Source organism: Leiobunum rupestre, chromosome 10 (genome assembly GCF_980474605.1).
Source record: "Leiobunum rupestre chromosome 10, qqLeiRupe1.1.hap1, whole genome shotgun sequence".
NCBI classification, from domain to species: domain Eukaryota; kingdom Metazoa; phylum Arthropoda; class Arachnida; order Opiliones; family Sclerosomatidae; genus Leiobunum; species Leiobunum rupestre.
In genome coordinates this window covers 38,614,764-38,641,497 of record NC_143393.1, presented here as the reverse complement: position 1 = coordinate 38,641,497, position 26,734 = coordinate 38,614,764, and the positions used below count along the sequence as shown (strand labels likewise).

Sequence of the window (26,734 nt, the reverse complement as noted above, 5' to 3'; positions counted from 1 at the left end):
AATTTAAATTTTGTCGAAATATGGAAAACAAATCTGGACTAAAACAAAAAACTAATTAAAATGTTACAGCTTTAACAGGCCAAATTTAATATTTGTGGTACATTATCGTAACTCAGACTGTATTATCGAAGATAGCGAACGATGTTAAAATTATCGTACGTTCTAAGAATAAGCTCGTAATTATCGACATTTACGATAATTATAATTATCGTACTTCTGGCAACGCATACGCGGTTGAAAGCAAGCTTTGATATCATATATTATTTTACAGATTTCTTTAGTTCTGTTTTGATTTGAACCGAAATAACCATAGAAAAAACCCTTAAAATAATACCTCTAATCGGTACTTTTCTTAAGCCTAACGCGGATTACATTTTACTACTAGTTTCGCGCAATTTAATCATACTGAAATAACGATATATATATAGTATCTATTAAAAATCCCATTTTCAAATGTGGTGTGGGGGGTTAGGGAGTGAAAATATTATTTCTTAATAGGCTCCTGCTAGAGGCGAACTCCTACACGCAATTGCACGAGGTATGAAATTGCCCCACGGACTATGATAAAAGCCACGTGTTTTTAATGGCGGATTCGTGATCGCCTATTATTTACACTCGGTATTTTCATACGCGCGTAGTTTGATCAATAAAGTCTTCTGGCTTTTAAACTAACGTCGCTTTGTGTCGCGTCAACGCAACTATAGATGCCATTTTTTCTCTCCCCTCGACTGTTTTCTTGTTTTTTCTGGCATTCGGCGTATTCATTTCCGAACAATAGAGTTTTAATTTGAACACTCCATTTCTGTACCTCGGTTCGCGTGTATTTTCCGTTCCCCGGGAGTAATGCGAAACTCTTTTAAAAACTGATTATTTGCGCAGTCGGATTCCGGGCGCGTCAAGGAATAGAAAGGTTCGACACACGAGCCCGTTCTACATTTTTTTATAATTTTTTATTTACTTTTGATTTTATACGAGTACAGTTCCAACGCGAACTATCTCCGTCCGAGAAATGTCCGTATTTTTGATAGTTTGATTGATTTTTCATAAATTCCCCCCCATGAAAAACAGTTGGATTAACAAAACGATTCGCAAAACGAGTTTTCGATGACTTTAATATTTACGATTCGACGTTGTACTAAAATCGAAATAATAGATAACAAATGTTAACTCCCTACGAAAGGTGGTTTTTAAAGTAAGAATTTTAAAATTTTTCTTTCTAAATCGCACTTTATATAGTTAATATTAGAAAGCAAATTCGCCCTATACTGCTAATTAAATTAAAACACTCTTGTTCATATTGTCGCTAAATCGCTTAAAATAGGCCTGTAAATAAATGCAACGATTTTTCAAAATTTCAATTAAAACGTTACGTTTCGTTAAAATGTATATTATAGATTCGAACGTATATTATTGGTCCGCCTCCAGGAATTCCCCAGTCGTAATTACGCGGCAGATTTTAGTTTTTTTTTATTTCATCTACCTTTCGATTTAGGCCTAGCCCAGAGCGTTTTCGTCGTTTAGCCGTTGATCGCTTAGTCTCGCCACTACGTGTAGTGGCTGATCGATTGTGTGGCGCGACCGCTCGCAACCTCTTTTTACCCCCGTTTCCCGCCGCCCTCTCTCTTTCCGTAGGCGAGGGGTGCCGTGGGGGGGGGGGGGGGGTAGGACTGGTCGATTTCTCCCTCACTACTCTCTGGATAGATTTGCTCGTATTCCGTCCTCCGCTCGTCTACTTTTGACAAATATTCCGAAAGTTAAAAAAAAAAACCCGAGCCCCACCGTTTTAAATTAAATTGAATATATCGACTTTTAAAAAAATCATGAAAAATAGCAAAAAAGGGGTCCGAAACCCCCCCCCCCCCCGGGCTCTGGAAAAACATCGAAACGTCGGCATTCAATCATCGTGATATATTATTTTTAGAATTTAGACGTTGCCAGTAACTCCTCCGTCGCGTTGCTAAGCGACCGATACTTTATCGCGTATTAGAATAATATTAGTGGTACGCTAGTATTAGAAGCTGCAATAAAAAAGGTTCCTAATCTCTGGTATCTGTTTTGGCTGGCTTGACGCCTGCTCAAAAATGGATAAAAATTGCGCTACGCCGGTTTTGATTAGTAAATAGGCCGGTCTATTGTATCCCTACTAATCCGATCCTTTATTTCGATAAGTACAGCGTGACTCAGAAACAGCCACGTGTTCGGACGTGTTAAAAACCACCTGTGTTGGGAATTTTCTTTCATCGTAGTATGAAAACCACTACCCGAGTGGTTTTGGAATTTTCAATTACATTTTTAAACTAAGAAATATTGACATAATAAATTCCATATTCCTAAAGCATATACTCACCTTCGACATAATTCTTGATTTATTCATTTATTAATCGAAAACCATTTTAATGTGTTATATGAAAAAGAACAAATATGAAAATTTTAATATTTCTATTAAATCGTTGTTAATTACAGATTGATAAATCCAATTTATGCCTCAAAACGCATTAAGGTAGTGTTGTAAGTCGGAAAATGACCGAGGCCTTTTTCCGAAAAAAATAAAAACAAGTTTTCATTCCTTGATTAGTTTAATACATTGTTTGCAAATTTAAATAAAGCGGCATTTTCGAATCGGAAAGTAAAACTAAACCTCTAGACTACTTTAAACTGATAAACAATGTAACAGTATTAATGTTTTGTAGTATGTTTACTGATATTAGTCATTTTATATCGCTAAAAAGTTAAAAACATTAAAAACCCTTAAAAAGTAATTTGTTTCAATTTTTTATTTTTCCGGAAAATTAACAACACTATAATAAAATTATCCCTGGTAGATCACTTTTCAACAAGGGGTAAGCTTACGAGAGAAATCACGAGGGAAAAATAATTTATGGTCTTATTTTATTTTTCTAAACGTAATTCATCGAAATTTCTCAAACTCTTTTTCATTTGAAGAACTCCCTCGCAAATCTTTATCGTCCGAGTGGACGAAATTTTGGATAAGAACGACCCCCAACTAGCCCTCTATTATTTTTGAAGATCATTGGTGGCAACGACCGAAGATCAGCGTATTATTTTATCCTCAACACGGCGTACCGAGGGGGGGGGGGCTGCTTTTTTTTTCTCTCTTTCGTTGGTTATTTTTACTGGGAGGGATATTATAAAACAAGTTTTTTTAAACAGGACCTCTCTCGAATTTCCAAGCGGAAAAAAACAGGTATATAAAAATTACTCGTCGTTCGTTTCTACGTCTGCGATAGAAAAGTTGCCCCCAAAGAGCGAGAGCGGAGCCCAATTTAAACTTCGCTGGCCGCTCGCTGCGGGATTCGAGCGAGTCGATGAAACGGCGCTGATCGCTTAGTCTCGTCGCTCCTCTCCGCCGCGGGCCTCGGGAGGAAATTTGGAACGGATCCAAGCCACGCCTCCTTATTGCCTCCCTCGCTCCCCTCCCCCCGACTCCTTCGTTTCCGGCCCTCGCGCTCCTTGTTCGCCAACGCGTTATAACTTTTCTTCCTCCCCCTTCAATTAAGGCCCCCCCCGTTCCACGCCGATCGACCCGCGCGCTCCCTTTTCCTTCCTATAAGCTGGCGTTGCGAGGGCTCGTTCCCTACTTTCGCCCCCCCTCCTTATCTATCCCAGAGTGCCTTTTGGCATAGACCAATGAGATTAGGCCTAAACTTCTCGGGATAGGGATCATGGGATTTTTATACCTTGTATAAGCGTTGCTGGCGTCCAATCCATTTGGCTACTGTAGCAAAGTTGTAGGCCTAAGACAGCCTTTTTATACGCGAATAAAATGCGATCGACTTATCGAACGAACCCGCTTATTAGTAACTTTTGCGTTATTATTCCCAAGTTCAAAATTTATACCATAAATTGTCTAGGCTTACACATTTTCGAGCATTTGGTAACCTTAAACAACAACCGAAAATAATTAAATTTCCTGAAAATTAAATTTGACTAACATTTGTATCTATTTTTAATTTAATCTAATTAACATTTTTAAATTTGTGAAAATTTTAACAAACATTCTTTATTTTCATATAATAACCGAAAAGAGAAAATTGTATTGGAGGATTGAACCAAATTTTGCGGAAGTCAGACCTCCCCTAAATTCCTTCAATGGAACAGTCCATATTACGCTCGGTTCTGCTTTCTATTTTGGTAGAAGCATTTTTTCTCTTCTATACAATGAGTCTTCCATCTCCACATGGTACCCTTGATATCCAAGAATTACGTATATAAACACTCGATAGAAAATGTGTTTTTATTTTCGACGGGTATAGGCGGATCCTTTTTCGTAGTTGGCCGTGTGCTTTTTTAAGCTTTTCTTCGCGGCTGAATTATGCAATAAACCGCGGCGGAACTTCAAATACTAACTTGGGAAATCTGAAAAGAAATCGTTCAAATATTTACTTACGTTGTTAGTAGACAGACAGTCGATGGCGTCAAAAAAATTAGCGTCAATAAAGCTACCATTTAAGGTTTTTTAGACCAAGTAAATACTTCAAAAAACTCAAATTGGTTACGGTTTTTATTTATTCTTAACAGTGATTTTACGTCATTTTAAATGAAACAAAGAAATCGAATGTTCATTTATTATTGTAACGGTTCTACGTACGATTTTTCGAGAGGTTAATTTCAATTTGTACAACAAATTTCTGATTGCCAAAGATTTCCTACAATTTCGTTCGATACCTAATAACTTTATGATTTCAAAAATAGTCTTATTTTTAGATTTCCATTAAAGATTTTCCGATTTCGTTTTTGTTGGGAAGCAAAGTTTTTTGGATATTTTACTGATTACCAAATATTTCTCCGAATTCTTAAAATTTGTGGATTTTTAAGATAATTGTCGATTATTTTTTAACTAAGCAGATTTCTTAAAATTTAGAAATCTTATTGGAAATTTTCAGGGCTGGAAAAACATGTGTTTTGAACCAACCTTTAAAACAAAACACCATGTTTAAAAACGTTTTAAACATAATTTTTTATGGAAAATTTTACATACTTTTAGAAGGTGTTTTTAGCTAACGAGGTAAAACCTGCTCGATTGATGTAAAGGACTTGATAAAGAAATTGGCTCTCGTTTAAAACCAATATATTTGCTATTATTGAACTCTGAGTTTCTGGTTTTTGTTAGCATAAAATTCACGGAAGTATTTCGTAACGTTGTGAAGATTTAACATAGTTTCCTATACGCCACATGTTGGTACATTTCGATAGACACAATGTGTGGAATATTCATGACGCCTTAAAATTAAATTATTATAGACACACTAGCAGAAGCTTATAGTATAACCATTTCGGGTGGGAGGGAGTATCTAATTTAATTACTCGTTTTTCATTTAACATCCTCTTGGCGAGTTGCGTCCATAAATAAAAATTTTCCTTTTTCCAGCGCATTTACTTGATAATTAATTCAAAAAGGAGAGTTATTATACGTCAAGACTAGCAAACAACAGTAGGATCTACATTTTCAAAACCAACAAATAAAACTACTACGGAACGGTTAGATGATTTTAGATCACGGTACCTGGAATTCCTGGAAAAATCGGGGGATTTGAATATGGGTATAAAAATCAGGGAATTTTAAAAATAAGTTTAAAAATCAGGGAAATGTCAGGGAATTTAATTTCGGTGGTAATTAGGAAACTTTTACTAAAATATAGGTTAAAAAATTCAAAATCTTGGCACAAAATAAGTCAGGGAAAACCTGGAAAAGTCAGAGAATTTGATTGTGAAAAAACTGTGGCAACCCTGTAGATGCTTTTCCTGGAGTGTTTTTTCTTATTCACTTCTGGGTATACTTATTGAAATTAGAAGCTTCTATGATTTTTCATTAATACAGGCAGGAAACTATAGAGGTATACACTTGGAATGTCTAAGGTTCCATTGGGACGGTGATACGAAAGCGCGTCGAGAAAAAGGCGGGGCTTAACTACGTCAAGCGTAAACGTAACGCGACATTTCTAATTCATTGGCTCGAGGTTTGACGCGAAAAGAATGCGTCGTCATGGTAACAAATAGGCGATCTTCCCGCGCAAAATAGGCTTATAAATCAATGGATTTAAAAGCCTCAATTTGTTATCGTACTTAATATTTTAAAGTAATTTTAATGTTCTTCGCGAAAGAAGCGTAGTGATACCTAATTTCAGGTATTTGTATGGTTATAAAAGAGATAATCAGGTAAGCTAATAATATAATAACCATGACTAGGCTTAATGACGAGTTTTCGTCGAATTAGGGTAGCGAGGCGCCAGAGTTTTTCTCGTGAGTTTTCCCGCTTTAAGACACGCCCGTTTCTACGAGCTTCATAACGGCCGTAAAAATCTTCCTTAGAAAATCCAAGTGTATACCTATATAGTTTCCTGATACAGGTTATTAAATTGACGTATTTTATTGGTCTTAGCCTTCGTTTTAATCCTGGTCCGTTCACTTATGAAACGTGTCTACAAAAGAGAAGTATATTTTTGAAATGTCAGGCTTTGATTAAATGGTTTAAATTGAACAATATCCTTTTCATTGTTTTTCCTGATATCTAATATTACGCTTATATAAGGTAGCTGACAGTTATGACTACGTAGTATGCTAATAAATCTTTTGCTAACCCCCTAAAATATTACTTTCTGTAAAAATGTATCCTTTTGCCAACTCTAGAAATTTTATTTATTTTTAAAATTATTTTATGTACTCGAAGCAATTGATTTTAATTCCTAAATGTACACCAGATTTGTTTAAACACTCGCACCGTTGATCGAACCGTTTGTTCTTTATATAACATGTTATATATAGTGTTGTTAATTTTCCGACTTACAACACTAATATAATATTATTACTAGTTATAATATTCGTTTAATTTTACACGAACCTTAGTAATCTTTTTTAAATAAGACGTTTCTAAATCTATCGAAAGTGTCTAAATACACACGCACTTATAGCTCGCACATTTAGTGTTGCCACGGTACCTGGAAAACCTGAAATTACAGGGAATTTGAATGAGTCTAAAAATCAGAGTAAAGTTGGGGAATTTGAATGAGTCTAAAAATCAGAGTAAAGTTGGGGAATTTGAATGAGTCTAAAAATCAGAGTAAAGTTGGGGAATTTGAATGAGTCTAAAAATCAGAGTAAAGTTGGGGAATTTGAATGAGTCTAAAAATCAGAGTAAAGTTGGGGAATTTGAATGAGTCTAAAAATCAGAGTAAAGTTGGGGAATTTGAATGAGTCTAAAAATCAGAGTAAAGTTGGGGAATTTGAATGAGTCTAAAAATCAGAGTAAAGTTGGGGAATTTGAATGAGTCTAAAAATCAGAGTAAAGTTGGGGAATTTTAATGAGTCTAAAAATCAGAGTAAAGTTGGGGAATTTTAATGAGTCTAAAAATCAGAGTAAAGTTGGGGAATTTTAATGAGTCTAAAAATCAGAGTAAAGTTGGGGAATTTTAATGAGTCTAAAAATCAGAGTAAAGTTGGGGAATTTTAATGAGTCTAAAAATCAGAGTAAAGTTGGGGAATTTGAATGAGTCTAAAAATCAGAGTAAAGTTGGGGAATTTGAATGAGTCTAAAAATCAGAGTAAAGTTGGGGAATTTGAATGAGTCTAAAAATCAGAGTAAAGTTGGGGAATTTGAATGAGTCTAAAAATCAGAGTAAAGTTGGGGAATTTGAATGAGTCTAAAAATCAGAGTAAAGTTGGGGAATTTGAATGAGTCTAAAAATCAGAGTAAAGTTGGGGAATTTGAATGAGTCTAAAAATCAGAGTAAAGTTGGGGAATTTTAATGAGTCTAAAAATCAGAGTAAAGTTGGGGAATTTTAATGAGTCTAAAAATCAGAGTAAAGTTGGGGAATTTTAATGAGTCTAAAAATCAGAGTAAAGTTGGGGAATTTTAATGAGTCTAAAAATCAGAGTAAAGTTGGGGAATTTTAATGAGTCTAAAAATCAGAGTAAAGTTGGGGAATTTTAATGAGTCTAAAAATCAGAGTAAAGTTGGGGAATTTGAATGAGTCTAAAAATCAGAGTAAAGTTGGGGAATTTGAATGAGTCTAAAAATCAGAGTAAAGTTGGGGAATTTGAATGAGTCTAAAAATCAGAGTAAAGTTGGGGAATTTGAATGAGTCTAAAAATCAGAGTTAAGTTGGGGAATTTGAATGAGTCTAAAAATCAGAGTAAAGTTGGGGAATTTGAATGAGTCTAAAAATCAGAGTAAAGTTGGGGAATTTGAATGAGTCTAAAAATCAGAGTAAAGTTGGGGAATTTGAATGAGTCTAAAAATCAGAGTAAAGTTGGGGAATTTGAATGAGTCTAAAAATCAGAGTAAAGTTGGGGAATTTGAATGAGTCTAAAAATCAGAGTAAAGTTGGGGAATTTGAATGAGTCTAAAAATCAGAGTAAAGTTGGGGAATTTGAATGAGTCTAAAAATCAGAGTAAAGTTGGGGAATTTGAATGAGTCTAAAAATCAGAGTAAAGTTGGGGAATTTTAATGAGTCTAAAAATCAGAGTAAAGTTGGGGAATTTTAATGAGTCTAAAAATCAGAGTAAAGTTGGGGAATTTTAATGAGTCTAAAAATCAGAGTAAAGTTGGGGAATTTTAATGAGTCTAAAAATCAGAGTAAAGTTGGGGAATTTTAATGAGTCTAAAAATCAGAGTAAAGTTGGGGAATTTTAATGAGTCTAAAAATCAGAGTAAAGTTGGGGAATTTTAATGAGTCTAAAAATCAGAGTAAAGTTGGGGAATTTGAATGAGTCTAAAAATCAGAGTAAAGTTGGGGAATTTGAATGAGTCTAAAAATCAGAGTAAAGTTGGGGAATTTGAATGAGTCTAAAAATCAGAGTAAAGTTGGGGAATTTGAATGAGTCTAAAAATCAGAGTTAAGTTGGGGAATTTGAATGAGTCTAAAAATCAGAGTAAAGTTGGGGAATTTGAATGAGTCTAAAAATCAGAGTAAAGTTGGGGAATTTGAATGAGTCTAAAAATCAGAGTAAAGTTGGGGAATTTGAATGAGTCTAAAAATCAGAGTAAAGTTGGGGAATTTGAATGAGTCTAAAAATCAGAGTAAAGTTGGGGAATTTGAATGAGTCTAAAAATCAGAGTAAAGTTGGGGAATTTGAATGAGTCTAAAAATCAGAGTAAAGTTGGGGAATTTGAATGAGTCTAAAAATCAGAGTAAAGTTGGGGAATTTGAATGAGTCTAAAAATCAGAGTAAAGTTGGGGAATTTTAATGAGTCTAAAAATCAGAGTAAAGTTGGGGAATTTTAATGAGTCTAAAAATCAGAGTAAAGTTGGGGAATTTTAATGAGTCTAAAAATCAGAGTAAAGTTGGGGAATTTTAATGAGTCTAAAAATCAGAGTAAAGTTGGGGAATTTGAATGAGTCTAAAAATCAGAGTAAAGTTGGGGAATTTGAATGAGTCTAAAAATCAGAGTAAAGTTGGGGAATTTGAATGAGTCTAAAAATCAGAGTAAAGTTGGGGAATTTGAATGAGTCTAAAAATCAGAGTAAAGTTGGGGAATTTGAATGAGTCTAAAAATCAGAGTAAAGTTGGGGAATTTGAATGAGTCTAAAAATCAGAGTAAAGTTGGGGAATTTGAATGAGTCTAAAAATCAGAGTAAAGTTGGGGAATTTGAATGAGTCTAAAAATCAGAGTAAAGTTGGGGAATTTGAATGAGTCTAAAAATCAGAGTAAAGTTGGGGAATTTGAATGAGTCTAAAAATCAGAGTAAAGTTGGGGAATTTGAATGAGTCTAAAAATCAGAGTAAAGTTGGGGAATTTTAATGAGTCTAAAAATCAGAGTAAAGTTGGGGAATTTTAATGAGTCTAAAAATCAGAGTAAAGTTGGGGAATTTTAATGAGTCTAAAAATCAGAGTAAAGTTGGGGAATTTTAATGAGTCTAAAAATCAGAGTAAAGTTGGGGAATTTGAATGAGTCTAAAAATCAGAGTAAAGTTGGGGAATTTGAATGAGTCTAAAAATCAGAGTAAAGTTGGGGAATTTGAATGAGTCTAAAAATCAGTAAAGTTGGGGAATTTGAATGAGTCTAAAAATCAGTAAAGTTGGGGAATTTGAATGAGTCTAAAAATCAGAGTAAAGTTGGGGAATTTGAATGAGTCTAAAAATCAGAGTAAAGTTGGGGAATTTGAATGAGTCTAAAAATCAGAGTAAAGTTGGGGAATTTTAATGAGTCTAAAAATCAGAGTAAAGTTGGGGAATTTTAATGAGTCTAAAAATCAGAGTAAAGTTGGGGAATTTTAATGAGTCTAAAAATCAGAGTAAAGTTGGGGAATTTTAATGAGTCTAAAAATCAGAGTAAAGTTGGGGAATTTTAAGAATTGTCTACAAATCAGGGAATTTGAATGTGGGTCTAAAAGTCAGGGAATTTGAATATGGGTTTAAAAATCAGGGAATTTGAATATGGGTTTAAAAATCAGGGAAAAGTCAGGGAACTTAAAAATTAGTCCAAAACAGTGAATTTTCAATGAGTCTAACAATCATGGGAAAGTCGGGATATTTTAAAAATTAGTCTACAAATCGGGGAATTTAATTTCGGTGGAAAATAGGAAACATTTACTAAAATGTTGGTAAAAAAATAAAAATGTTTGGCACAAAATAAGTCAGCGAAAACATGAAAAAGTAGAGGCAGCCTGTATTATATATTTATATTATACATAGTAGAATAAATGTAAGTATAATATAGTACTACGCACATTTCGCATACATGTATATATATATCTACATCTATCTAAATAAGTATACTAGTTATGCGTGTGTAGCTCCGCGTAGTCAATTGTGGTACACGCGCGAAGTTTGGTGTTAGTTCAGCGTGATGAGGGCAGGCAATGGGCAATGTTTGCCCTTTCGTCCCGGCGGCGTGTCTGTCGTCTGTTCCAGAGGGGACAAAATAATAACGGCGCTGACGTGGACGCGGACGAGTTGGAAAACAGCGTGTGTTTACGCGTCCTACCCCGTAACGGGTGCCCGCGCGAAAAGCGGATACACAACCTTGATGCCTTCTCCGTGTACCTGCGCCTGTCGTTGCCTGCTTCGTTTATCGCACGCTCGAGAAAGTGTCGTTGTTTTCGGATTGTTGTTTCCACAGATTTCGTCATTCTTTCTCGCCTATTTCGCGCGAATCTATCAACTTGTCATGATCACGAGTTGTTTACCTATTTCTGCAGATTGGATTGTCAATCGAATGAAATCTCATGTATGTTTATATTTATATTTATTTTAATTTTAAGTCCCATTTTACCTAAAAGGTACTATTTTCGATAACAGGGTTGCCACGGTACCTGAAAAACCTGGAATTCCTGGAAAAGTCAGGGAATTTGAATATGTGTATAAAAATCAGGGAATTTAATATCGGTTGCAAATAGGAAACTTCAATAAAATATAGTTTAAAAAATACAAAATCTTGGCACAAAATAAGTCGGGGAAAACCTGGAAAAGTCAGGGAATTTGATTTTGAAAAAACTGGCAACCCTGTAGATGCTTTTCCTGCAGTGTTATAGGTTAAAAAATACCAAATTTTGCACCAAAAAAAGTCAGGGAATTTTAAAAATTGGTCTAAAAATCAGGGAAATATTAGGGAATTTAATCTCGGTTGCAAATAGGAAACTTTTACTAAAATATAGGTTAAAAAAATACCAAAAAAGTCGGGGAATTTTAAAAATTGGTCTAAAAATCAGGGAAATATTAGGGAATTTAATCCCGGTTGAAAATAGGAAACTTTTACTAAAATATAGGTTAAAAAAATACCAAAAAGGTCAGGCATTTGAAATTCGAAAAATTGTTACGAACCCTGTGTACGTCTGTACTTACAAAATGAAGGGTGACCACAGTTCCTTTTTTATCCTGTAATTTCATTAAAGTTCCTGTAATACCCTATATTTTAACTCAAGTCTGAAGAAATTAATAAATTTGATATTTTACCCTTAGAAGTCTTTACAACGTCCTAGTTTTTAAAGATGCTTATTTTCAACACCGTTCGCCGATAGTTTTCGACTATTTCTATCGGTTATCAACTTTATTTTGAATGTTATTCCCCCTTAAAATAATTTTGACAACCGTTTTCTCTTGTTGTATAATTAATTTTCTCATATTTCTTCCTTTTCCCCGAATTTTCTTCCTATATATTTTGCTATATTTCACTGACAAATTTCCTATAATTCCTTTAAAGGAATTAAAAATATTCTGTGGTCACCCTGAAAATGGTAACGCATTTGCTACAACTTTTGGGATTTGGTATTTAAAAATTAAGTCGACTTTCATTTATGCGCTTAGGCACAGTTTGCTTCCTTTATACTACTGGCGTTCTACTTCTGTTCGCTCCGAATCCATCTAGAACGTGTTGCTAAGATTGAAGCGTTTCATTCCCGGACCGAACGCTAAAAATGACCGCGTTCGAGTGGGAACACCTATAAAATGGCTACGGGCGCTTTGGAACACCTATAAAATGGCTACGGGCCCTTTGGAACGCCGATAAAATGGTTACGGGCGCTTTGGAACACCGATAATAATTACTAATTATTATTAATCAGCTAGGCTAATACCCAAGGCACCACCTTAGGACCAAGTCATCTAGTGGCTTTTAATGCCTTTAAACAGGTGGCCGGATTACAATGCGTGGTGGCGAGCCAACAGCTCCCTAATGGCCCCGGGCGCTTTGGAAGACCTATAAAATGGCCCCGGGCGTGTTGGAACTCGCAAAAAAATTGCTTAAAGGGAATATAATCTGCAAAGCAATCTTTACGGAAGACCCCTTCAATTTTTCAAATTAGCCTGCACAGTGGCGCCAAAGATTTCTAAAGCCAAAGGAAAGAACGGCCAGAGTCGCAAACGTTGGTGTTCCACACCAAATACCTGAGGTTATATTCCCTTTAATAGTCATTTTGATCCGTAGGTCTGTCGACATCGGCAGATTGGTTTTGAGCGTTCGAGAACAATAAAGCGAACGCAGAATATTGCTCAAAATGTAGATCAGAGCGCTCCATAGCAGCAAATGCAATAAATGAGAGCCCTCTACAAACTGAATTCGCGCGAGCTCGTCTGCTACGATGGTCCTTTACACTGTCATAACCTCGGCTAAGCCAATTAGCAGCCGATATTTCTAATTTATAGAGCGAGATCCTAAATACGTCTTCGAAATCGGATCAGCCTGGAGCGGATATCGAAGTATGTCCGAGCTCAATGGAGCGCTCAAAGCAGATTGAGAATTGGAGCTCTTTGAAGCCACGGTCGCACTAGGCTTTAAAACCGAGTTTAAATACCAATTGTGTCCAATAAAATATTTATAATTTGGTGGATTAAAATGTATAAGATAGGGGTTACCTTTTCCATCCATCCCCGAATTCAAAATTACCTTTTCCTTCCATTCCCGAGTTCAAAGGTACCTTTTCCTTCCATTCCCGAGTTCAAAGGTACCTTTTCCGTCCATTCCCAAGCTCAAAATTACCTTTTCCGTCCATTCCCAAGCTCAAAATTACCTTTTCCGTCCATTCCCGAGTTCAAAGGTACCTTTTCCGTCCATTCCCGAGTTCAAAGGTACCTTTTCCGTCCATTCCCGAGTTCAAAGGTACCTTTTCCGTCCATTCCCGAGTTCAAAGGTACCTTTTCCGTCCATTCCCGAGTTCAAAGGTACCTTTTCCGTCCATTCCCGAGTTCAAAGGTACCTTTTCCGTCCATTCCCGAGTTCAAAGGTACCTTTTCCGTCCATTCCCGAGTTCAAAGGTACCTTTTCCGTCCATTCCCGAATTCAAAATTACAGTTTCCATGTAGCTCTTAAAAACACAAAAAAAAACTTATGAAGGATTAAGAAACGAAATTTACCCCCGAGTATTCAATTAGCCTTTCCAGTTCACATACAGCCACTTAGCGGCCAACTCGAGAAGCTAGTGAGCTGGATTATTTTCGGCGGCCTAGCGAACGAAAATCCATCCGTTTATTAGCTTCTCGCGTTGGCTCTATTTCGAAAATATACGAAATTTAACGTCTCAATCGTATTATGGATTGAATATGAAATAATTAATTATTCTAAATTTGGCGTCACCTTCGATCGAATGTATTTATCGGCGGCAGACAATACACGCGTCTGTCTGTCCACTCGTTGGCCGCTGACGCCAAATTACATCTGGATCGGTTAACTTTAATTAAAACTCATTATCAGGGATCGGGATCGTGTAAGTCTCTCACTCGCAAATTCATACATGCCCCGCCGTTATGCAAAGCGCATTCGGTGGTATTAACTATTGTAGGCGTACGCGTGCATACATTCCTTCGGGAATGTTCATAACTTGTCCGATACGAGACGCTCGATAAGCGGGAGAATGGATGCGTTCGGATAAGGGACCCCCCGGCACCTAAATTTCATCTGACCCCCCCCCCCCCCCGGCTCTTACATTAGATCCTCTTTTTAGCCTCATCCCCTCTAGTTATAGCAAGGATACTGTATAATCCTTGGTTATAGAGATGCTGTTGTTTGCGGCGGTGGTGTTGCTTAAGCAGGGTTGCCACACGTCAGGTAATTTAAAAATGGGCCTAAAAAGTCAGGGAATTTTAAGAATTGGTAAAAAGTCAGGGAAATGTCAGGGTATTTAAAAATGGGCCTAAAAAGTCAGGGAAATGCCAGGGAATTTTAAGAATTGGTAAAAAGTCAGGGAAATGTCAGGGAATTTTAAGAATTGGTAAAAAGTCAGGGAAATTCCAGGGAATTTAAAAATGAGCCTAAAAAGTCAGGGAAATGCCAGGGAATTTAAAAATGGGCCTAAAAGTCAGGGAAATGTCAGGGAATTTAAAAATGGGCCTAAAAAGTCAGGGAAATGTCAGGGAATTTTAAGAATTGGTAAAAAGTCAGGGAAATGTCAGGGAATTTTAAGAATTGGTAAAAAGTCAGGGAATTTTAAGAATTGGTAAAAAGTCAGGGAATTTTAAGAATTGGTAAAAAGTCAGGGAATTTTAAGAATTGGTAAAAAGTCAGGGAATTTTAAGAATTGGTAAAAAGTCAGGGAATTTTAAGAATTGGTAAAAAGTCAGGGAATTTTAAGAATTGGTAAAAAGTCAGGGAAATGTCAGGTAATTTAAAAATGGGCCTAAAAAGTCAGGGAAATGTCAGGTAATTTTAAGAATTGGTAAAAAGTCAGGGAAATGTCAGGTAATTTAAAAATGGGCCTAAAAAGTCAGGGAAATGTCAGGTAATTTTAAGAATTGGTAAAACGTCAGGGAAAAGACAGGAAATTCAATTTTATCTTGGCACTTTTTGAAGGTAATTTAAATCTAGATCTATAACAAATTCCACGATTATCATTTATTTCCTTGAATGTTTGGCTAATTTTTTCAACATTGCAATAACCTTTTTACTGAAATATAAGGCCATCTAAATTTATTAATTCTGATAAAAGTGAAATATAAAAGAAAGATTTTGGCCTCAATAAGTCAGGGAAAATCTCTTAAAATGGTCAGGGAATAGTCAGGAAATTTGAATCTGAAAATTTTGTGGCAACCCTGTTAAGTGAATACAGAGAAGTGCTAGCTCCGAATGTTAGCCCGCTAAAGTTTAGCGGTTCCCAATTTTTTTTGGCTATGGAACCCTAAATGATCCACCTAATTCTGGCGGGACCCCAACTAATTTTTTTACTTACCTTAAAAGACTCTTGAAAGGTTAAATGTTCAAAGGTTTTTATTTGCCGTAAGAGAACTTACACTCTTTTGAAAGAGACACAAACAAAGATGGCCGCGCTGCGAATTCTCGGAACCCCTGTGCTTAACATAACGTTTTCTTCAACGTGTTGCTAGAGATTTAATGAAACTATGAAGTCCAGGGGGGCTGAAAAGATGGTATTCTAAGAAATACGAACTATTATTCATTTTATTTTGCTAATGGCGGTTTAAATTTTGATCGATTCATCTAAATTATCTAATTATTATTTAAAACATCTTGTAATAGAAAGTTGAAGTTAATTAGCTATCTGCAGTATCTGGAAGCTACGAGCAACAAACACAAAGAGAACGCGGTGTTGTGTACAAATATAATTGGACGAACTTTTACACAGAACGTTTTACGGGCGGGGGGAAGACAAATTTCAGTATTTTCCCCTTCCGACGGCAGCAGGCGCTAATGAGTCTAACCAATGAAAACTGTACGCGAGAAAATGCACGGGTTGCGTTCTCCTTGTGTGGGCAGTGCTGTGTTCGTTGCTCCTAGCTGGAAGGAAAATTTTTCTTTACCATCGAACGGCCAACTATGAACACGAGTTACCGCATCGAAGTTGGCTGTGATATGGTAGTTACGGGATTTTATTTTCCCATTTTAAGAAGCTGGTAAGACCAAATTTTTACTTTATAGTTTCGCCTATTGGGGTGTCGTTCTATCGGTATTAGTTACCTCTCCGCGCCGTTTTTAATAATCTGAAGTTTTTCGTCCCTCAAATGAAAATGCGACTTCTTCGGCTCCGCAAACTACATACAGTAATTTTTTTCCTTTGAGATATGGCATTGCAAATTGATATAGTGATAGAAAAACTAGTTTCTGTGGCGGTAAACGGCACTTTCAAACAAGAAGAAATATCCAGGGTTGCCACACGTCAGGGAAATCAGGGAAAAGTCGGGGAATTTAAAAAGGGCCTAAAATGTCAGGGAATTTTAAGAATTGGAAAAAAGTCAGGGAATTCAATTTTATCTTGGCACTTTTTGAAGGTAATTTAACTCTAGATCTATGACAAATTCTACGATTATCATTTATTTCCTTGAATGTTTGGCTAATTTTTTCAACATTGCAATAACCTTTTTACTGAAATATAAGGCCATCTAAATTTATTAACTTCTGATAAAAGTGAAATATAAAAGAAAATTTTGGGCTCAATAAGTCAGGGAAAAACTCTTAAAATGGTCAGGGAATTTGAATCTCAAAATTTGGTGGCAACCCTGATATTATCTCATTTGAATAAATATTTATTTTCAGTCTTAACAATATTGAATTTATATCAATATTTATAAAAAGATTGTTCCCCTGAGAAACGAGATTAGGATGAGGGCATCTTGTTTCATATAGGTGATATCATAACTATAAGTATGTCAATAAGGAAAAATTAATACCGAACCGATTTTCAGAGGTTTAGTTCTCGGCACACAGTCCTCTAGTTGCTAACTATTACCAAGGCGAAATATACCAAGGACAATAACACACTAATCAGTTCGAGTGCAAGTTCAAATCAGAGTTTGCTGAGAATGTCAGTGTCGAAAAAAGGTTCGGTCTGGAAATTAACAATAAAGCAATAGGAAGTGTCATACTTATTTCTATTTTGTTACTTATGTTGATATTCACGAGAAATTGAAACAAGATGGTGGCCATGACCTCAAAGCGGGGTGTTAGGGGGAAAGATGGATGACTTTGCCCTTCCATTAGAGCAATGGTGACGTCACGTTTTTTGCGTCATCAACTTTATTGATATGGTCGCGAATGTTTTGTTACTTGTGTTTGTGCCATTCGCGTTTTTCATTGTCACCTCATATAATAAATAATAGTAATCAGCTAGGCCCAAGTCATCTAGCGACTCTTAAAGCCATTAATTCAGGTGGCCGGGTTACAACGCGTAGGAGGGTGGTGGAAAGCCCTTCATGCCACGCCAGCCAACAGCTCCCTACACTCACTATTACCGTTAACCTCCACAAGTTTTTATGGAAGGGGAAACCGAAGAGCTCGGGGGAAACCCCTTAAACAGCGCTGAGATAACTTGCAAACTCTACGCGGAAGGAGTTGTTCCGAGTTTGCACCCAGTGCCACAAGCTGGGATCGAACCCGGCTTGATGCTAATATAAGAATCCGTGTTTGTCGCGTGGAAATGAGCAATATTTTAATAGAATCCGCTTTTGTATGATTGTATCCGCAGGTATGGTAAAGTACAGAGTGTCAAGATACTCTCGAAGAAGGACGAAGAAGCGTGCAACGGTGTCGGTGGCGGCGCCAACAACGCGTCAGGCGGCGGGGCGTGCGCCACTGTGGCCTTCATCGACATCAAATCGGCGGCCAAAGCTCACAACGCCGACAATAAGATTGAAGAGCGGACTTTGAAAACGGACTATTACGAGCCCCCGGTCAACAGCACGGCCACTTCGGCCATCTTCATCCACGAGAGGGACGACAGCCTCGGGCGGCCGGCCGGCACGCCGTACTCCTCCAACAGGCAGTCCCGATATCCCATTGGGTAAGTACACTCGGACACCCCTTTCCCCTCTCGAGCCTATTTCGCGTGACAGGCATACGCTCAACTAGGGCCTATACCACGCCACGATTGGATTATTCTATGATTAAACCATTGGATTATCACGTACACGACAAGCCGACTTGTGTTTTTTTGGATTATCATCGTCTTTTGGATACGCACGCCTTATGGATTAACCCTCTTGGATTACACGTTTATTTTGGTTTTACCGTTATGTTGGTGTTATTTTTAACTTTCTTAATTAATTTTGAAACAAGTTTTTAATTTGGATAAACCTGCTCAACGTCTTCGCCTTTGGATTACCGGGAAAAAAGCCCACGTTTTAAATGTGCCGTTCGTAGATAGAAGTGAAATTAAAAACAAGCAACCCTAAAAAAATGCGTGTTTTGTGCTACGTACGTTTTCGTACTATTTTCTTTTCTTACGGATACCGACCAAAAATCGACGTTTTTATTTGTGGATTGTTGAGGATGGCAACACAGTTTTGTTTTGGTTTTTTCCCCATTATTTTTTTTAATTATGCCCTTAAAAATGGATTACTAGGCCTAATAACAACGTCTGAAATTGACACGGTGAGTATTTTCCGAAGCATTGAGTATGGTGAGTTGTTAACCTTTTTTTTTTGGTAATTGAAAGTTTTGATTTGATAATTGTGTCTAGGCATTTATCTATCGAGTGAAACTCTCATTTTGCCGATAGTCGAGACTGTCTTGATTTTATATGTGGTAAATTCCGCGGGAAATGAGACGCAACAAAACATTTTGGGAAACATTGAATGCGCCAAATTGTTTCAATAGTCACGCAAAAAGTCATTAGTTCATTAAAAACCAAACTAATTAAAACATTTTCTCGACAAAATCTGAAATATATTTGGTTTTTCATCCACTATCAGTAGCAAATAAATAAATATTTCATTTTGAAGGGTGTTGGCTGCGGTCAAAGCCAGTTAATCAGAAAAAAGTCATTTAAGACTCTTAAGACTATTCGAAAGGCAGTAAAAGTTAGATACCAATAATCATCCTTATAATTAAATTCATAAAATTTATTGTTATAGTGTTTTTAAATTACGTCACTTTAAATTTATAACTTGATTACTAGCTTTCAAATAAAAAAAAAGTAACCAAAAAGTATTCAACAACAGAATAATGATAATTTTAAGGTGTAAAAATGATACTGTTAGTACGTTAGTAAAACCACTAACATAAGTAAACTGAACAGTAAAGAGCTGCATTTAAAGCAGAAATGGTACCATTACCGTGGTTAAATTTTCCTTTTGATATTGGTATTCAAACCATTGCCATTACATTTGACAAAGCTGTCACCGTCCCGCCCATTTCCGATTCAACGTATAGCAAACCATAATAGAAATCTATTCCCGAACTCAAAATTAACTTCTTCATCCATTCCCAAACTCAAAAGTACCTTCATAAATTCCCAAACACCAAAATACCTTCTTCATCCATTCCCAAACTCAAAAATACCTTCTTCATCCATTCCCAAACTCAAAAATTCCTTCTTCATCCATTCCCAAACAAAAACACCTTCTTCATCCATTCCCAAACTCCAAAAGTACTTTCTTTATCCATTCCCAAACTCCAAAAGTACTTTCTTCATCCATTCTTAAACTCCAAATTACCTTCTTCATCCATTCCCAAACTCAAAAGTACCTTCTTCATCCATTCCCAAACTCAAAAGTACCTTCTTCATCCATTCCCAAACTCAAAAGTACCTTCTTCATCCATTCCCAAACTCAAAAACACATTCTTCATCCATTCCCAAACTCTAGTACCTTCTTCATCCATTCCAAAATTCCAAAATACCTTCTTCGTCCATTCTTAAATTCCAAAATACCTCCTTCATCCATTCCCAAACTCAAAAGTACCTTCTTCATCCATTCCCAAACAAAAACACCTTCTTCATCCATTCCCAAACTCCAAAAGTACTTTCTTTATCCATTCCCAAACTCCAAAAGTACTTTCTTCATCCATTCTTAAACTCCAAAAGTACTTTCTTCATCCATTCTTAAACTCCAAAATACCTTCTTCATCCATTCCCAAACTCAAAAGTACCTTCTTCATCCATTCCCAAACTCAAAAGTACCTTCTTCATCCATTCCCAAACTCAAAAGTACCTTCTTCATCCATTCCCAAACTCAAAAGCACATTCTTCATCCATTCCCAAACTCTAGTACCTTCTTCATCCATTCCAAAATTCCAAAATACCTTCTTCGTCCATTCTTAAATTCCAAAATACCTCCTTCATCCATTCCCAAACTCAAAAGTACCTTCTTCATCCATTCCCAAACTCCAAAATACCTTCTTCATCCATTCCCAAACTCAAAAATACCTTCTTCATCCATTCCCAAACTCAAAAATACCTTCTTCATCCATTCCCAAACTCAAAAGCACCTTCTTCATCCATTCCCAAACTCAAAAGCACCTTCTTCATCCATTCCCAAACTCAAAAGTACCTTCTTCATCCATTCCCAAACTCAAAAGTACCTTCTTCATCCATTCCCAAATTCCAAAATACCTTCTTCGTCCATTCTTAAATTCCAAAATACCTTCTTCATCCATTCCCAAACTCAAAAGTACCTTCTTCATCCATTCCCAAACTCCAAAATACCTTCTTCATCCATTCCCAAACTCCAAAATACCTTCTTCATCCATTCCCAAACTCCAAAATACCTTCTTCATCCATTCCCAAACTCAAAAATATCTTCTTCATCCATTCCCAAACTCAAAAGCACCTTCTTCATCCATTCCCAAACTCCAAAATACCTTCTTCATCCATTCCCAAACTCCAAAATACCTTCTTCATCCATTCCCAAACTCAAAAATATCTTCTTCATCCATTCCCAAACTCAAAAGCACCTTCTTCATCCATTCCCAAACTCAAAAATATCTTCTTCATCCATTCCCAAACTCAAAAGCACCTTCTTCATCCATTCCCAAACTCAAAAGTACCTACTTCATCCATTCCCAAACTCCAAAATACCTTCTTCATCCATTCCCAAACTCAAAATACCTTCTTCATCCATTCTTAAACTCAAAAGTACCTTCTTCATCCATTCCCAAATTCCAAAATACCTTCTTCCATTCCCAAGCTCAATATTACCTTTCCCATCCATTCCCTTCCCAATCCTAAGATATTAAGCTATTTCCCTATCATTCCCTCGGAATTTCTACGGTTATTGTGGTAAATTTAAAAAAAAAACCACACGGCTTTCTACTGAACAGGGGAAATATGACGTCAGTAACAATGGAATTTACCATTTAAAGTATTTCTGTAGGGCAAACGCGATTGAAAATCCTGCGCAAATATCGACTATTCACTGTAAACATTTTAAAAATAGTCATTGTTTACACGTGAATTCTGTCAAATTTGTACAGCTGCCAAACTGTCAGAATGATTTTCGAAGCATCCGTCGTTGTCTTTCGACATGTCGTGCCTTACCTTTAAATTTTATTTATATAATCAAACTAGGCACCATTCCAAAAGCCGTATGGACTGCTTTTTTTGAAGTATTATCAGAAGTTAATGATACGAAAAGTTAACCACGTAATCGCTTATGGTATTTCTTCTTACATTTTGGCGATCCTAAAATAAATTTCACTTCTTATTTGTTAAAATTTTGGTTTGTATTGAGCTAGCGTTAAAAATTGTGCCATTTTCAACAATGAAGCTTGTGCACGATAAAATTTTGTTGTTTTTATCATTCTTGATGTTTTATTAATTTAATTTATTTTATTTCATAAAAATGGTGCCATTTCCAACAATGAAGCTTGTGCACGATACATTTTTATCATTCTTGATTTTTTATTATTTTATTTTATTTTATTTTATTTTATTTCATTTAATGAATACAATATCTATCAAATTAAAAAAAAATCACTTATTAAAATTTACCGAAATTAATTTTTGTTTTGAATTCTGTAACATATGGAATTTTATATTGCTCTAATTACGTTTCATAAGTACGTCAATTACATGAAATAATTACTGATAGCTAAATGTAGAGTGACGTAGAATTGACGTCATACCCATAAAGATGAGCTCTTCTAAGGAGAAAAATACACAAGACGTGGCAAAGAGCTGTTATAATAATGGCGGTATGAAGTCCAACAAAAATGCGTGTTTATTCTAAAAGTAAAAGTTTCAAGTTGCGCAGAATAAGGGAACTGACACACGAGAAACATGATTATAAACTTCTACTGACCCTTATTGTCTGTGTATATGGCATTATACAGGGCCCCCAGAGGTCCTATAATTCCTATAAAATCCTATATTTTCAAAAATGTAATATAACATGCTATAGTTTTAGCAAAATCCCTCTAAAGTCCTATAAAATCCTATAATTTTGATATTTTGCCAATTTCAAATCCAGCCACTCTATAGGAAAACTCCTATACCAAGTCATTCTAGTCTATACTTTTGTTATTGTTAACATGGTTAGCTAATAGTATATTTTTGTGATAAAATGGTTAAATAGTTTCTATTTTTAAGTGAAAATCAAAGATTCATTTCACTAAATATAGATTTTGTTTTTAAATGCATTAAGTTAGTTAATTAAATGGCATATATAGTCCTATAAAATCCTATAATTTTTTAAAAATTGTCCTATAAAGTCCTATATTTTTAGAAAAATAATCCTATTTTCCTATAAGAAAATTGAAGATTTGAGTGGGGCCCTGCATTATAACAGATATATATTATTATCCGCTAGATGGCAATAGTCAACTGATATTTTCTATTGTTCAACAAATTCGTTCGATTTTTCTATGGCTTCCAGAATTAAACCTACTTTGACCCAGTATCAGAATTTGTTTGGATAACTTTGAACCAACTTCTAACAATAGCATTTATAACAGGATTAAATGGAAATGTGGAGTTGCTATTACTAAGGTTGTCGCAGATAAGGTAAAAATCAGGGAATTTTTTTATACATTGGCCAAACTAAACGCAATTTTAAATTCAGGCTTAATGAACATAAAAACGATGTAAAAAATAATAAAACCTATTCCTCTGCCCTCGCCGAACACATAAAAAATAACCCTAACCATTCCATATTATTTGATGAAAGTAAAATATTATGCAAAATTGACAATTACGTTAAACTTAATCTCAGAGAATCCTTAGAAATTTTAGACCATAAAAAAACAAATGTAATCTTTAATCGTGACGAAGGTCCAAATAATTTTTTGGCAACCATTTGGAAATTGTAACCGGGTTTCGCTCTCATTCACACACCTGATGATGCTATTTTTTTTTACTATGCAAATGTGGTTTTTATTTTCGTTCTGAATTTTTTTATTAATCTGGAAATTTTTATGAATTTTGACTTGTCAGGGTTTTGGGAAAAAATGTTTTTTTTAATAAAAACAAAAAACCGGTTTTTTTTTGTTTTAAACTTTAAACTGAGTTTTTTTGGTTTAAATCAGATTTTTTTAAACACAGCTTTATTTTACTGTTAATCTATTAATGAGTATTATTACAAGTATCACGTGACTAGAACAAAGTTTTAGTTTCATTTTTGATTTTTGTATAAATGCAGGGTGACCAGGAAAATGCCTCGAAATTTTTATAGAAAAAATAGGAAATTTTCTAGCGAATTAAAAGGAAAATATAGGAAAAACCATAAGCAAAAAAAAGAATTATTATCGAAAAATAGTAGATAAAAAGAAGTGAAACATAGGATGAAGAAGGGTACACGACGATGGAATGTTTTCTGGTTATACTACACGAGAAAACCTAAGGATATTATAGGAAGGTATTGAAAATATAGGAAATGTGGTCACCTTGTAAATGTTTTAGAAATGTAATCATTTCGGTAAGAAAATGTACAAACATTTTGGAATAATTTTTAGTTAATTAAAAGAAAAACCAATTATTAAAAAAATCACTTGGTGTAGTAAGCCAGCAAAACCCTGACTGTTGTTAAACTATAAAAAATTGTGCTATTTTTATATAGGTTCGTAAACTTTCATGTCATTTTTAAACGTTGCAGTATAACGGTATTACAGGGTTGCCACACGTCAGGGAAATAAAGGAAGAGTCAGGGAATTTAAAAATGAGCCTAAAAAGTCGGGGAATTTTAAGAATTTGTAAAAGGTCAGGGATTTCGATTTTCTTTTGACACTTTTTGAAGGTAATTTTTCTCTAGATCTATGACAAATACTTTATAATTTATTCCCTTGAATGTTTGACTAATTTTTTCAACATTGCAATAACCTTTTTACTGAAATATAAGTCAATTTTAATTTATTAACTTGTGATAAATGTAAAATATAAAAGGAAAATTTTGGCCCTTAAAAAGTAAGGGAAAATCTCTTAAAATGGTCAGGGAATTTTAATCTTAAAATTTTGTGGCAACCCTGTATTAGTTAAAACATAACCCGAAGAGTAACAATTATTCTATAATATATGTTCAAGTAAATTAATTAATATGTGATAGAAGTAAATATAGTGTTAATAATAGTCTAATTTTGACCTAAAAAGGTCAGGGAAAAGTCAAGGGGTTCAAATATTATCAGATCAGTTATGTAAAATGCAAACCAGATAGTTTTAATATAAAACTAATCTGAATTCATCATTTAGTTAAATATCCCCGTTTAAATTGAGAGAATGATTGCCGATCAGTTGGCAGCACTAAATTTTAATTTAAAAATATTATGGCAACCCTGAATTATTTAATTTGGAAACGCTACATTATTAATTTTGAATATCTTTTAGTGTAGGGACAGTTTGAGTGAAATCGTAGCGAGATTTTTTGGCAACTGTGTACGAGGCCTTTCAGTGGACTTTCTCTGTCAGGCACTCGAGATTTGTGGGTATGGAATGAACCCACATGGCCCCTCTTCTGGTTACTCTCTCCGGCTGAGCGAGTCGGAGAGGGGGAAATGTTGCTTCAGGCGGTAAAATGCTCTCGAGAAGGCCAGTATTGGTCCTTGGCGCTCGTAAATATGCCAAAGAACGAAAACTTTGCAGATGGTCAAACTCAATCTCGGATTTTGTCTTTGGAAAAACATTGAGCGTGTGACCTTCGACCTACCACAATGTCATACTCTTCGACCTATTACATTGTGAATAGCGAGGCTTAGAACGAAAAATACGTTGTGTTGCGCGCTTTTTTTTAAGGCATTTACCTAAAGTTAATGACTTATCTTTAAACGTATTAGGTTTAAAAATATCTTGGAATAAGGCGTATGTACGCGACGTTATTTTCTAGACGTATTTCGCGTTCTTAACTTCTCTATTAACAAGAGTATATTTACGATTACTGTGAACTGACGAGGAGACTACCCGAGGTGATAATCACCGATTTTGTTTAAACTAGGTGGGTACGTAGACCTAATGGTAACAAAAAAATTAACCAAGGGAAAAGTTGCAATGGGCATTAGTTTTGGCATGGCAAATGTTTTTGACAACACAGTATGTATATTTTCCCATTGAAAATAACATGGAAATCTGAGCACTTCTAAAAAATAATAATTCAAAATTAAAATTATTAATTTTGATCAAATTCAAACAACTAAATTCTATTTTAATAATTTTGATCAAATTCATTTATTACCGTCGATTTGGCGATTAGTTGGTAAATATACAACTTTTTATTTTTATATTTCGCTTTTCTCCATTTTTACCGATTCTGAACAAATTGACCAAAATTCATCAAAATATTATAAAATTATTTTCATTTGTCAATTTTGATCTATTTTTTTTTTGGTTTTGAAAATTTTCACCGGGGGGATTAGAAGCGCTCAGATTCCCATGTTATTTTCAATGATAAAATATATGTACTGTGTTGTCAAAAACATTTTCGGTTGCCATGGCGAAACTAATGGCCATTGTAACTTTTCCCTTGGTGAAATTTCATGTTACCATAAAGTCTACATACCCACCTAGTTTCAACAAAATCGGTGATAATCACCTCGGGTAGTCTCCTCGTGAGTCAGCCAGTTTTGGGTATGAGAAGCAGAGGCGTAGTGAGGGGGGGTAGGGGGGGGCATACGCCCCGGCGCCGACGTATTAAAGCGGATGTTGGAAACTGGAATTTTTTTTAAAAATATCAACTAAATTGTAATATATTAATATTTATTTTGTTATTGATAATGATTCGGTTTCGTTTAAAAACAAGGAATTTTATGGCGGAAATTGGCGCCGGCGTAGGTGGGGGGTCGGGGGCGCAAATTTTGGAATTTGGCCCTGGGCGCCAAATAACCTCACTACGCCACTGATGAGAACTTAAATAATTTTTTATTTTCAAAATAATTGAGGTCTTCTTAAATCAAAATATTAACAAGGTGTTTATTGGGAAATATCATATCTCCCGACTTAGATATCTACATTACGCCCGACTTTGAACAAAATCGGCAATACACACCTCGGGTACTCTCCTTGTAAGTATCGAAGGACATATCTAATTGACAGTAATTTCTGATGACGCTATTAAATGGGCCCAAAGAAGCATTTCCTATAATTTAACGTCTTTCCTTTTTTATCCTATAATTTCATTAATGTTCCTATAATACCCT

The 26,734-nt window shown here is 35.3% G+C and overlaps 1 protein-coding gene across 5 annotated transcripts in view; it reads left to right on the top strand.

The window, feature by feature from the left end:
* spen (spen family transcriptional repressor split ends) overlaps positions 1 to 26,734 on the top strand; it is a 91,418-nt gene that overhangs the window by 32,062 nt on the left and 32,622 nt on the right. For all 5 annotated transcript variants that reach the window (XM_090161319.1, XM_090161320.1, XM_090161321.1 and 2 more), the window contains exon 2: positions 17,868 to 18,182. In XM_090161319.1, coding sequence (XP_090017445.1) covers positions 17,868 to 18,182 — 315 coding nt within the window. The remainder of the gene's footprint in view (positions 1 to 17,867; positions 18,183 to 26,734) is intronic.